Raw genomic sequence first — 14,641 nt, 5'->3', positions numbered from 1 at the left:
TAAACGAGTCATTTGTAGGAAAATAGATGCAACTTTACAATCCATTTCCCATAGTTAATTTTCCTTTTCATACTTTCTACCACCATCCATCAGGGTTTTTTGATTAAACTGTTCTAGGAGTGCTGGCATTTGTCAACTACTGTTTGTGTTTTAGTGACCCATGATACATGTTGCCTGTAGGGGTGATTGAGTTTGTGTGTTCCATTGTATTAGAAGTAATAACTATATCAAGACTTACTCTTACCTCTTTTATTTTTTTTTTAGATTTTTACACATCTATCAGATTTCTTAAAATATTATCAGTTCAACTTTACTTGAATGAATAAAGTGGGTTAGAATTGTGGAAATTTGGTTGTTGCATCTAATGCATGTATTCTTGCAGCAGAAATCTTAAACTCCTGTAGCATAAAATGCAAGTCATCACAGTAGCAATCAAATTAGCATAAGGTCAGTTTGGAGGTTGTGGTAAAAGTCCTGTTGAAGATGGGATTACTTGCTGTTTAAGCTATGTGCCACTAGACATAGAAACTGTAAAAGTAGATGCATCCATCACTTCTGAGTTATGTCCCTAAGAAGCTGTAATTATTCATGTTAGATCAGAATATAATCTCAGAATTTTCTATTTCATTTACTAAACCCAAGCAAAAAGAATTCTTTTCATTTTAACACCTTATAACTTTGGCTTTTTCTTTGTTACTCTTGCTATCTCTCAGGACTGAAAAACTAGCTTAGTTATGTATTTCTTTATACTCAGAAAACAACAGTGTCGTCATGAATCATCTTGTCAGGAAAGCCAAGAATAAATCCGAGGTGTGCTCATGGCACATCCCTTCCCCTATTTTCCTCCATAAATACCATTCAAGAAGCATATTCTTTCAAAGGATTTCCTTTTAAAATGACAGAATTTTGCTGGATTTTAAGTAATTTGTTGGCGTCATCTTTGTAGGAAGGCTTTAGAAAGAGTATTGCATTTTAAGGACATCCAAGAGAAGGGAAACCCACACACATGTATTTATTCAGTGACAATATATTGAATATTGGCTATGTACTGGTGCCATTCCAGGTAATGAATAAGATAGATCAAAAGAATTCTTTACCTTCATTAAAAATAAATAAACCTATTGGGAGGAAGAAGCAGACAATAAACAAATAAATTATTAAAACAAATAGTGTAGTAGATGGTGTTTAGTGATATGGAAGAAAAAGCAAGAAATGGTGACAGGTTGAACACAGAAGGAAGTATTTGGAATAGCTCACTTTATCTCTTTTAAAAATCTCATTTGATCTGATGTGGTTTCTGTGTGCACAGAGCCACTTTATGATTCGATGTTTTAATTAGTTGTGTTTCTTACCCTCTCAGTAGCATATAAACCCACAACCACATTTTGGGGATGTGAAAAATGCATGTGCCTTTAAGTTAGCTTTTATCTATGTCTTACAATTTGTCTTTTTCAATTTTTATTTTAATAACTACAGATAGTTTTCCTATTGGATTTTCTATTTTTAATTATTTTAAAAATAATATATTTATTTCCAGTTTATCTGAAAATAGTTGATCAAAAATATCTGGCATAACTCAGACTATATTTTTACCCTAAATCATGAGATTATTTGTATGAGATTACCATTTAATTCTGCTATACGTGGAGGTAAACAGAACTTGACTAACACTACAAAATTTGAAGAACATTGCTTCCTTCAAGGAACTACTCAACCATTCATAAGTATTAAAGCAAATGTTGGCCAGTAATTGTGGGATGAGTTAGGAAGAGGTATCCCCATGTGAGCCTAGTGCATCAGAGCCTTGAATAAAGCGATCAATAAATATTTGTAAGAGAAAATTCTCATGTGCAGTAACACTGCAGGCCTGGCCTAGGTGCTGACAATTAGAATAGGATGTATTGAGAAGGGTTTTAAAGGTGAATGTGAAAGGGTGGACTGTTGAGGAATATGTTGATGATGTCAAAGAGGAGAAACAGGCATCTTGTTGAGGAAAAAGTGTGGAGCATGATTTACCTTTGGCCTGAGATAGTCAGGTTGAGTGCTCATACATCTTGGAATCAAGGATTGGGAAGGGTGATTTTGAAATAAACAAATCTGGCTCAAGATCAGGAGGCAAGGTACAGAGGTCATTATTGGCAGTTGGGAGTAGACTAAATGCTGGAGAAGGTGGCCAAATTGTATAAGAAAACAAGGGAAAATGATATCATTTAGGGTCAAGAGAAGGAAGAGGCATGAGAATAGGACAAAATTGTGGGAATTGAAGAGGTAGGGTGGATTATTCCTTTGTGATCTGAAAGATTTCGTTGAAAAGGGATTGTTTTAATTGTTAATCCCAGCCTTCACATCCTTGTGATTTTTCTAACCTACATAATTAATCCATGCTCATTAAATGGAGCCAAAGTGAAGAAGAACGTGGGCTCTGGGACTGCATGCAAGGTTGTACAATTGTATTGCCTATGAAATATATAGTGCTTAATAAAGCGTTTTACTGTTCTTTGTGTGTAGAATACAAGTAATTGAAACAACCTTAGAAATGATTTTCACCATTTAACAAATGAAGAACAAAGAGGTTAAGGAACTTGCTCAAGGTCACACAGCCATTTAGTGATAAAGGCAGGATTCAAGTCAGACACTGCCCCTACATCCTGTGCTGTTAGCCACTCACTATCCTCTCTTTATGCAAGTCATGAGATTTAACCTTGCCTCTCTGGGGGATAATTTCTATCAAGTCTCCTCTTGTACTGCAGTTCTCAATTTCTACATATGTCATTCATAAACATTTCCCACCAGGTGCTTTTAGTTGACAAATTTCTAAGCTTCTTACATTCCTCTAGCTCTGTTAACCTCCTCATGTGAAGCAGAGGCCCTGTGAAGGGCATCACAGCCCTTACTAGATAAGCAAATATCACATGAAGTGTACATTGTACCCACTCTTTTATATCTCAACACATGAGAGGCTCGGAGCCACTAAGTGCGTTTTAATCACCCTAGATTTGCAAGAGTTGGTCCTAATAGCACTTCTAAAGGGCATCATTACTTCTACAAAAATATTTTCTTATAGAATATTTGTAAAGAAAATGCCTGGTAAATCTTGTCTTGAATCATCTCACCAAATGTTGTTTTCTTCAGAATTGTGTCCGCAGATCCAGTGTTGCTTTCTGTAATGGTCCTGAGCTATATAGGTGAGATCTGTTTGGAGGCCTCCTCTCTTAACTGCTCTTGATATGTGACCTCACATTGACACCCACCATGAATTACGTAGCAGATACTGGTCACAAGAATTGTAACTTGTTTGAGGGTCATAGTTGTTTTCATTATCTTTGAAAGGGAAAATAAAAGTGGCTGATTATAATAGCTTAAGGATAAGCTGATGTGCTTGTCCATAGGGGCTGGGAAGAGCCTAGTATTAGGGATATGTTTTTAGACCTCTAAGAACATGGTGTTCAAAATACCCTGAAGATTGGAGAAATGCCTCAGAGTCATTAGCTGTGGAGAAAAAAAAAAAATCAGTATATTCAATACTAGCCAATTCAAGATGCCCAGTTTAAATAATGACCTAAATATGTTATACATTTTCAAACAATTGCATTAGAAGAAAAGAGAAGGCAGTAGTTGAAAACAAGTGCCCAAATAAGATCCAGGGCATTTTGTAACAAGTTTGTTAAATCAGTTAACTGAGAAAATGCAAATTATTATAGTACTTCAATCAAATTTATTTTTGATATCAAATAATGGAGTATTTTTTATAGAATTAACACCGTCACTGTGTTCTGTGGTCATTTTTTACAAGGCTGGGGATTGAAACCATTACCTAAGATCACACCAGGCAAGTGCTCTACCACGGATCTGTACCCCAGCCCCTCACTGGAAATGATGTTACACAGAAGAATGAATAAAAAATGGAAACAAGTCAAAAAGGTGAAAAAATGAAGAACATAAAATAATGGCCTGTGTTCATTCACTCACTGATGTCCTGTGCAATACTTTGTTATTAAGAACATGGAGGAATCCTTGAGCCAGTGAGAAAGTTTTGTTTTGGTTGTTTCATTTTGATTTTTGTGAATACTTCCTCCAGCCCCATCCTATGAAGAAATTCATATTATACCATCAATGGAAGTGATATTAAAAATATTTTAAAATGGGCATGACAAAGAGATAAACCCTGCAGAAGGGACAGCTGTGCTAAACATTTGGTACATGATGGTACGTGATAACCAAAAGGTCGCTGTCTTACCTGTCTTTTGATTCTGGCTCCTTTGATTACTATGTTTCTGGACAAGTTCACTGTGCTTCAGACCAATGTGATCATGGTGGACAGGGGAGACAGGAATGGTACAAGCATGGATTCATTTTGTTCCTACCTGTCATAAAATGTAACTGTACTTAGAGAAATTCTTTGTTCATTTTACTACCCCTCCCCAAAATCTGGATCACGTTTTTCTTTCAGTGGAAAGGAAACATTGGGAAAGCAAAGAGTAAAAAGAAATTTCAGCCAAGTGAGGAAAGAGCTTTGGTTTTTCTTGTTCTTTACCATTTATTACATGAGTGACTTTGATGAAAAACACTGTTTCTGAAAACCAGTTTCCTTATCTGGAACAAAGAGCCACCAAAGATACATTATATGTGAAAGTGCTTTGTAATCTGTTAAATTCTGTGTAAACATGGTGTACTTGTATTACACCTTAGGACAATTCATATCTTAAAATCTATGAAATAAATTATTATTTTACAGGATTAATAGTCCCCAAATCCAGGAAACCCACATTTTTATTCTGGCAGGGCTTTTTATGTTTTTTAAAAGGGTAAACCTCTTGAATTAACTCACTCTTCTCCAGATCATGGTAGAGGTGTCAGATTATGGTATATATTCTGTACCATTTTACTTATGTTATATTTCCATAGCCCTACTTGGTGATTCTCCGAGTATGCTGTGAAGTTTGAGCTATGTGAAAAATTGAACCATCCTAATCAGTCATAACATGTACTTATAGTGTATGTCCAAAAGCATTACTCTTATTAACCTTGTAGCCAAGAAATTCGATCCCTCTCCTCAGAGGGGGCTCATATTAGGATACTCATATAGGAGCTGATTTGACCACTTAGAGCCTTTTGCCTAAGATAGGTAGGTTGTGAGGGCAAAAACATGCTCTTCTAAAAGACATGTTGCCAGCACTGAATTTTAGGATCTGAGGCTGAGCTTATGTTTGGCAAAGAGAGGACAAAATGTTTAGGGCAAGAAGGCTGACTGGGAATGGCTCCTGGGAAAATCTGAACCCAGGAGAGACCAGACATGGCAGAAAAGGACTATTTCTGGGAGGTCATTTCTGGAGCTGAGTCTGAGCTGGCTAACAGGATATATACATGGATTGGCTTCACCATATCTGAAGAGAAAAAGAAAAATTCACTACTATAGGTCCTCAGGAACCTTTTAAAACGCTCTAGGATAGGTCATGATTCCTGAAGAAAAATAGGACATTTTAATTGTTCTGAAGATCTTTCTTGGAACCAGAGGACAGACCTTTTAAAAAACTGGATATACTAGTAAAGGGATATTTGATAATTTTAGCCTTAAGGAAGAAGCAAATTAGATCTAAGTTTGCATAACAGCAGAGGGCAAAGAGATTCCTGTATGATTTTTTGAGTTTTATTTGAATAAACTTTAATAAAATGGACCAGAGTGGTATGTTCCATTGGCAAGATTTTACTAATACTGTTTGACAGCTGCATATTCTGAGTGCATGGATTTTAGGAAAAATGTTAGATTTAGGGAAGGATCTTGAAGAGAGCTAACTATAAATATTTATCTTGCTATAGGTAACAACCCATTTCTGTAACACTGTGGTATATTTCTGTTTAGAGGGAAAAGTACCAAAGAGACTAAAATGTTTCCAAAGACATTCTGAAAGGGATGGGAATGGCAAGGGTTGGAATTAAAAAAAAAAAAAAAAGGCTAATTGGAGCTATTACAAACAGGTTCTGCACTACAGTCCATTTAAGATTGGTTTTCCTATTGATTAGTGGTGGCTGATTGCTTTAGCTAGACCATCCCTGGTAAGAGAATTCTGTTCTTTTCAAAGACCTTTAAGTAGATGATTATGATATTTAACTGCTTTTCAAACACAAATTATTCTTCTGTTGGACTTGAAATAGAAAGCATATGCTTTCAGTATATTGTACGTGTTTGAGTTAATACGAAATTTATGAATGAAGAGCGGAACAAGATCTATCTCTAAATTTGGAATCTTGGAAGTGATTTTAGAACCCAGCTTGAAAGATTTTTTTTAAAAAGCCTGAAGAGTACAGAATAAAACTATATGAATAATTCATAAAGTCCTAGAAATATTAATCAAATAGTTTAGACAGTGATATGTCTTTTCAATTTGACTAATTGACTTAAAAAAAAATAGTTCCTGGCCAAATGAGTGTTTGTGTTAACTCCTGTGGGAGGTTTCTACATTTTGATTAAAATTCCATACCAAATGTCAGTTTGTACTGACTATATCATGAGTAGGCTGGTGCTGGCAGCTGAAGAAATGTGCTCCGCCTTCTTGTCACTTTGTGAATGGATTGTGAAGGGTTTGTTAATTTGCTTTTCACTCCAGTGGAGCAGATATTCACAGATATCTGCTATGTTGCAAGACCATTTTATTTGCATAATGAGAAGAGTGGTTTCGGGGAGGGTTGTTTGAGAATGGGATAATAAGGTACATTAAAAATAGAAATACTTGGCCTTGTTTGCTTTTATTCCTGATATCTTTAGAAACACTCTTGCTTCTGTTGCTTTCCAGCCACGACCTTTTTAGGTAGGGTGATTAAAGGGTTTGGAACTTCAGTGCCTGATGCTCCTTCTTGCTCGAGCCCTTCCCCTTAGCCCTTCCTATATTCCAGGCACAAACCCATACTACTTAGATCCTCTTAGATTTTAAAATGCCAAATAGATTTTTCTGACTCTATCAAGAGATTGCGTCTCTTCTATAAGCAAAAATATGAATCTCTTCTAAATCCCAAAGATGAACTACCTCCCTCCTTTGCCTTTTTTTTTTTTTTTTTTGGTTGTTGATGTTAAAGAACATAGTATATGATACATACATTTTCCCTCTAATAAGAGTACAGCATTTCACATTAAATGAAACCTATAAAGGATGCTGATTGATACTGAGAAGGAAAGGGATGGTGTCAGCCGTACTGGTTGCCTGAAACAGAATGCACTGCACAGTGCTTAGTGTTAGATTTATGGAATGGCTCCTCTCTCAGTGTTGTCCCTGCTTTACACAATTTGGTTCTTTGTTGCTATCGAAACAGCTTTACTTCCTAAGCCATTGTGATTGTGCAAGGGGAGGCGGCTGTGGCGGGCAGGGGTGGTAGTAGTAGTGAATGACACAGCTTTGCCGGATGACATGTAGCGGACCTCTGCATCAGCCAAGAAGAATTAAGCTTTGTCACTCCCCACTGGGACTACCTTTCTCCTGGAATGTGCGCGAGGAATTCACATGCTGCTGCCGCTGCAGCCACCAGAGCAGAGCCCTGAGTACACTTTGCCAGAGAAAGCAGTGAGCAAGAATGATAGCTGTCTCTTTTAAATGCCGCTGTCAAATTCTGAGGCGACTTACTAAAGGTATCGTGCTTTCCTTATTATAACGCAGCGAGTCTGTTGCAGCATCCTATAAACACAGTTTAATGATTTTTACTTTCAAATATGACTGCCTTTACAATTTACTCTCAGCAACAAAGAATTGAAAGATTATATATATATATGGATTCAGCTTTGCTTTCTGTCCCTACATCATGGCTATGTTTATGCTGAGATCATGAAACTAGCTTGTGTGATTTTTTTTTAAACAACTTCATTTCTTGCTGAAAAGAAAATGTTGGGGGTCCGGTGCTGAAGTTATTATGGGAAACTGTCATTTTTGCATGCTGATTAACTGGTCAAGAGGGGTCAAGTGTGCGTTCCGGTCCCTTCTACGATACATGCACTAAATGGGCTGGTGGTGTCAGGACTTGCACATCTGATAAACCCACAGAGTAATTGTTTATTTTATTAATTTCCAACATTTTATAAGCTTTTTCCCAAGACAGCTTTGATTTGTGTGTGTGTTAGAATTACATGTTCAGAAATACAGGTATTGTGAAATGCCTGTGTGATGTTTGAAGAAGTTTATTTCAAAGTGAAAATCATTGCTCTATATCTTAGTATCAAGAATTATTGACTTGAGAATGTCTCTCTTAGAACTCTAAAATGTTCATTAAATCTCCCTGTAATATTTTAAATGTTTTCTTTTGAAATCACTGTCTCTGTTGTATCTCATTTACTTTTTTGTGTCTTCCATTGTAAAGCTTAGTGGCTGGCTGCTTTAAATTCAAGATAGATGGATGGATGTGTAAGTTCTCTTGCATTATTTCCTTTAGGTAGAATCTTCTTTAGAGAATGTATATTATTAAAAAGAGAGAAACTCCACTGTGAATAAAAGTATGTAGATGCAAATGCCTTTCTTTTCTAGCCTGTAATAGAGGACTGTCAAGTAATTAATGGATGTAATTATGTTCTAGAAGCTCTGAACCTATAAATATGTTAATGGATGCTATTTCTATCAGTTTAGCTTGACATATCAGAGTTCTTTGATCACCAGCAGTGCAGCTAAAAATGCAATTAATATTTTATTTGGCAGAAGAATGAACGCAAAGGAAATAGTGAGAAATAGATCTGGAGTCAATAACAGGAAAGAGAATAAATACTACATACCAACTTACCAAATGTGTTTGTAAATTGTGTGGATAGCAGAGTGAATTCTTTAAAAGGTTTCTTGGGAGAACATAGGAAAGACTATCTGTTTTAGGCTGTTAGCATGGGTCTATAAATTCTGTTTTCACTTTATTCTATGCAATTGGTACAAATGTACAACTTCTTTTGATAAATACTCTTTATGTTACAGATTTGAATAAGACTTATAAAAGATAAATTTCTTAGTCTAAAAAGTTTCCTAGCTGATTTTAGCATTTATTTATCTTGATATTCAGAAGGTGCCGCTCTTCTTATATCATAATTATAAAGCAATCAATATTTTCTACTTGTGTGTATCACAAATTCTCTTCTAAATTCTACTTACTAAGAAGAGGGTGAGCCCAATTTTTAGTTCTTATCACTACTTTTAACTTTTTCCAGTTTTCTGAATCTTATGGAAGCATTGATCTCTTTAAGTAAAAGAAGATTGAATTGCTAAAAATCTAGACGGTTGAGACATTTTCTCTGTATTTTTTACTCCCCCCATCCTTATATCTGTTCTATTTTCTATTTAACATAAGACAGCCAATTCATGACTAAAATAAAATCTCAGTGTGGAATCAATCTTCTATAATTGGGCTCCTCTTTGTATTTGGCTTGATATTCAAATGTTTGCAAAAATGTGTCTGAGTAATGTAATGCTTTACCTTGCCATGAGTGGACTTTCTTATCAAAGTTCCAGTCTCAGCAATGCTATCTGGTGTTCCAAAGAGCATTCACTTAATTCCAGAACCTCACCCCTACCAATGGGGCTAGTTTATTAGGCTGTGGTACATATAATTGAGACCTTAAATTCCCTCTTGCTTGGTTTTTCTGTTTGGTGATGGATACATGCTTGAATGGAGTTTCTTCCCTGTCCCATTCTCCCTACCCACACAACACCCACACCTTTACCCTCTACACCTAAACACACCTATCTCTATCTCCTTGAGAGTTGAACCTGATACTCACTCTTCCAGATACTTAGCACAGTGCCCTGAACCTAGGAGCTGCTTACAAAATGTCTGTTAAAATGAAGTGTGTGTATATAGGTGAAAGTAGTAGAATATGTGAGTTTTCTGGGACTTGTTAGGAGATACTTCATGAACTTGATTAGACCCATTGAAGCTAAAACATTACCTGGATCTTAGAAGACGTTCACTTCATGCCTTTGAAACTGCTTTGCTATATGGTTGATATTACCCATGAGATAAAGAAATATGACAGTTGCAATATTTTTCTAATTCTCTGAAGAAGAAAATATGCAATTAAAGGAAAACTATTTTCTTACAAATATTCTCATTGTTAACATTTGATATCTGTTTATTCATTTAACAGATTCCTATTCAGTTCCTACTGTATACTAGACACTGACATTTTTGCTTCAGAATCCTGGATATTTTATAAGTGTATCAAGCATTTTAAATTAATTTGTTGTTGAACAATAAACACATTTTTCCTCACTGAAGTATAATTTTGAAAGATCTACAGAATATGTGTTTTGTAAACAAATCCTTAGATCATCGTCACAAGAATGCATGACCCACAGAATTAGAGCAGACCATATTTCAGGTGAACGTAGCACTTTTTAACTTGAAAATTGAATCTTTTTCTTATTAAGGCTTCAGGTAACTGTTTCAGTTATTTTGCCTTTTCATACCTCTGCCGATATATAGCAAGAAGAAAATAGCCTTTGCCCAGTGCCATTGCAACAGGAACATTGAATCACCAAAAACCAACTACTGTCAAAAGTGTTCTTTTGCACCTAATATCGAAATCCAGAGAAGACATGCCACTGCTCTTCCCCACTCCGTCTAGAGTGAAACACATCTACGGATTACCTCGCCTTGCAGCCAAATCCAAAAATAACATTTTTTCAGCTTCCCAGCCACATCTGACAAAGGAATTTCCTTCTGGGAGTCAAGCTCCGCTTGCGGTACCTACCTGCCCAGCAGCTTACCTATGAGGCTCCTGCTGGGGCCTATAGCACAGCAGGAGAAGAGGATCTGGGCTAGAGAAGGGAATCTACTCTCATAGCTCCTGCAGGCTTTGTGCTTTTTCACTTGTTTTGATGTCATTACTTTTCTTTGAGACAGTTTGGCCTTGTATATAAAGAAGTGTTTTCTGTTGTGATAACTCGTGAGTTTTTCCTTCCTTCCTCTCAGGCAGTTCTGTTTTTAGTTCAGAGATCTGGATTTCTCACGCTCTGCTGGCTGTGGCATTTCCATCCACATGCTGTACTCTACCAATGTCAACAGCAGCCAGTTAATATTTCCTGACATTTCACAGGGAGCATGGCTCTGATCGTTTTTTATGTTTTTTGTTATCTACTGCATCTCCCTATTTTCTCCTTGCAGGCTCAAAACTCATGTCCCAAAGCTCTGCCTTCATGTTAGTATAAATTTAAAATTTCTTCGCCACAGCTGGCCTTACTGTCATTTTATTTTTTAATTTGCCTTCACATTCTCTCTCTTTCCAAACACACATATGGCCTTGAATCCAATTAACTAGATCCTGACCCTTTTCCCATTAGGTTACTCCATGCAGTCCTGTTGATTTTCATCCCAGCTGGGTGTCAGAGTGAGATGTTTGTGGCCAGCATCCAACTGCTCCCTGCTGTGTATTCACTTTCCTTCTCACTTCCTCTCTGTCTCCTCCCTGGTTTTTCCTCCTAATCCCAATATTTTCCTTCTTTTCTGCTGCCTGGGCACATATGGGTATTGATCTATCTACAGGCACTGAGTAAAGTTATAAGGCTTTGCGTTTTGTTCATGCTCACATTTTCTCCTTTTCAGTCTTCAATCTATACACGTCCCCCAATCATGGAGTCATCATGCTTGAAAGGGAAGGTCAGACATTAATCTAGGACTTCTCTCTAGGGAGAGCTGAAACTCAACCATCATATTCAGCCAGCAATGTTACCCTTAATTCTCTCCAACAAGAACAATCTCTGCTTATCAAGGGACCATTCAGGTCACCTCTGACTCATTCTAAACTCTGAGATTCTTTGACACTCATCCATTGTTTAAAATTCTGCTATTCAGAGAATTGTTTCCTATGTGTAATTTCAATTAGATGCAATAATATATTTAATTTGTTTGTCTTAATGGAAGCAGAAATACATTTCTGCCTTTTCTGGTCTGCAAAATCTTTTAAACCAACAAACAACTCTGTATCAGTCATTGAGTTCAGTGTCATGGGCTAAGTGTGATGGCTTCTTTTTTCATAGCCACAAATTTTCTGTCCAGGTCCTTCCACACTTTCCCATCAGTCTGTGTCTTGTCTCATGCTCCTTATCTACTCGGTGGTATGATTCTGAATTGATTATCATCTGGGTTGAGAATGCTTTCTCTCTGCTGGACCTCATTTCTCCTGTCTATCCTCATCCCTTCTGCTAACCCTCTCTGGCCTCCTCTGTCAGGTCTGCCATCTGGAACAGCTTGACTGTATCTCTCCAGCTCATTAACTTTCCATCCCTCTTCAAATCTCATCTGAAAAACATCCTGTCTCCTTTACCTCTACCCTTAATTTCACACCATCCAAGCCATTTTACTTATTTGTCATTCTATCCTATAAACCTTTTGAAATACCTTGCATTTAAAATATCCTTCAAAAAATAACGTTGTCTTATTTTGTTGGAGTTTGATTTATTCTAGAGTGTGGAGTATATTTCTCTCTCAAATATGGAGACGTGGTGTGCATAGAAGAATTTTGCAACACGATCTCAGGCAGGTGTTGTTCTCCAGCAAGTGCTGAGGATGGTATTGGCTGAGTGTGATAGATTTCTTACTGTGCTTCTGGAACAGTACTTTGAGGAGATTTAGATTGAATAGTGGCTTGGACTGCTTTACTCCCTAGTGATCTGAAGTTTTTTTCTTTTATAAAACTTGTTTGGCTTATCACAGTGGCATCTCTGTTTCTCCTCCACCTTTTGAATAGGAATTCAATGCTAGAATGCTTTACCTACTTCTGGGAGATATTCTTCCTTCAGATGAAATATGTGCCTCTATCTTGTACAAATGAATCAAAAAAATTCAGCCCCTTCTGATATAATTGAGGCTGATCAGGAAAAAAAGCTGGTTCATTTTAAGGAAAAGGAAAGTCAATTTAGGACAAGTATTCTAACTTATTACCTTGTACACTTTGGAAAAGTGTTCAGAAGAAAGAAAAGTAGATAGCTCACATTTATTGAACTTTGCTATGTGCCAAGCACTGTTCCAAACACTTTTCCTGTACTAACTCATTTAATTCTTGCAAAAATATTATTGTTATTACCACCATCATACAGGTGAAGAAAGCAGCAGAGCCTCAGAGAAGTTAAAGGACATTTCTAAGTTCATATAGATTAGAGAAGATGTGGAGCCAATACCCAACATTTCACTTTTACCGCCACTTATTCTACATAAGGAGAACCTCAGGCCTGCCCATGAGAAAAATAAAAAGGAATCCACAAAAGCAATGCTTTGTGATTCTCCCAGCATCCACGTGGTGTGAGAGGAACAGAACAGAGTAGAGGCAGACAACAGAATAGAGATGTGTTATCCTGTCTTAGCTCTCCCCTTGTTAATGTGTAGCAAAAAGAAAATATAATGATAATAATAATAATAATACCAGTAATAACCCCTTGAGCCTCAATGAATCTCAGTTTTTATCTGTAATTTTAAAAATCACATATGAAAACCATTTCATAAGTAGTATGCTCATATTAATTGTAACAAGATTATCTTTCTGTTGCATTTGATTTATTTGAAATTTTTATTGTAGTGAATTCACTTCATTCTGGCAGAAATAGTTCTAGAAAGGGCAAAATATGTGCTTTGGGGATTTCTAGTGGATCATTTTGTTTTGTGGTCCACTTCTCAAATCATCAACCCTTAGCATCAATGTAAACTAAAAGAAATGTCCAAATATGGGTGAAAAGAAATATTTTATTTTTATGTGACTTTTCTTACTTTTCTAGGGATCTATTTAAATCTGGAGTGTGGCTTAGATCTGAGTTGTCCCCCAAAAGGCACATGTGCTCATAGGTGGGAACATTTGGGAGGTGACTGAATTATAGGGTGCTACAGCTGGCTTATCATTACAAGGCAGCATCCCTTCAGAAGAGGTGGGCCCTGGAAGTTGTGGCTGGAAGGGTGCATCTCCTTTCCCGGTTCTCTTTTCTCTCTGCTCCGTCTCCTAGAAACTTCTGCCACTGTAGCTCCTGCCTGGAGCTAGCTGACCATGCAAGAACTGAAACTTCTAAAACATGTGAGCCAAAATAAACCTCTCCTCCTTTAAGTGGCCGATATTGAGTATTGAGTCCCAGCAATGGGGAAATGACTAAGACAGGAGCTAAAGGCCACCAGACTCCTTTAGTCCCTTTATGCAGAAGGTTATTTTTTTTTTATTGAGTTTATTGGTATATTTAGGGATACAGTACAGTTACATTCATCGTTGGGATCATGTACCTTTACATGGCAAGTCTTGATTCTCATTTTTTCCCCTTACCTCTGCCCTCCCTTCACCCCCTCCTCCCCTCCCCATCTACAAACACTTTATTTTCATCTTTTCATTCTCTCACATTTTTTTCTTTTCCCTTTTTGTTCTTCCCCTACGTATCACACCTTCCCTACACCTTTAGCTCCTTTCCTCCCATTTCTAAATGTCAGTAATCTTATTAGAATCTTATGCATTGTTGCAGAATATTCACACCAGGGAAACTATTTGGTATTTACACATGTGGGACTTATTTATTTCACTTAGGAGTATATCTTCAATATGTATCCATTTTCCTATGAATGAATCTATTCTCTCGCTCTTTATGGCTGAGTAATATTCCATTTTATAGAAAAACCACAACTTCTTTATCCAGTTTCCAACGGATGGGCAAATAGG

At 36.8% G+C, this 14,641-nt stretch overlaps 1 protein-coding gene across 8 annotated transcripts in view; it reads left to right on the top strand.

Moving 5' to 3' along the window:
- The window catches only part of Grip1 (glutamate receptor interacting protein 1), a 390,535-nt gene that overhangs the window by 129,905 nt on the left and 245,989 nt on the right, over positions 1-14,641 (top strand). Inside the window, exon 1 of one of the 8 annotated variants that reach the window (XM_033763763.1) lies at positions 7,415-7,618. The exons of the other annotated variants lie outside the window; for them this stretch is intronic. Coding sequence (XP_033619654.1) covers positions 7,564-7,618 — 55 coding nt within the window. The 5' untranslated portion in view covers positions 7,415-7,563. Of the gene's footprint in view, positions 1-7,414; positions 7,619-14,641 lie in introns of those variants that run through there. 8 annotated transcript variants of the gene reach the window in all.

The sequence above is a fragment of the Fukomys damarensis genome, unplaced genomic scaffold, assembly GCF_012274545.1.
Source record: "Fukomys damarensis isolate Sample0158 unplaced genomic scaffold, DMR_v1.0_HiC HiC_scaffold_15, whole genome shotgun sequence".
In the NCBI taxonomy this organism is placed as follows: Eukaryota; Metazoa; Chordata; class Mammalia; order Rodentia; family Bathyergidae; genus Fukomys; species Fukomys damarensis.
The sequence above is the reverse complement of the archived record's forward strand: the minus strand, read 5'-3'. Positions and strand labels throughout refer to the sequence as shown.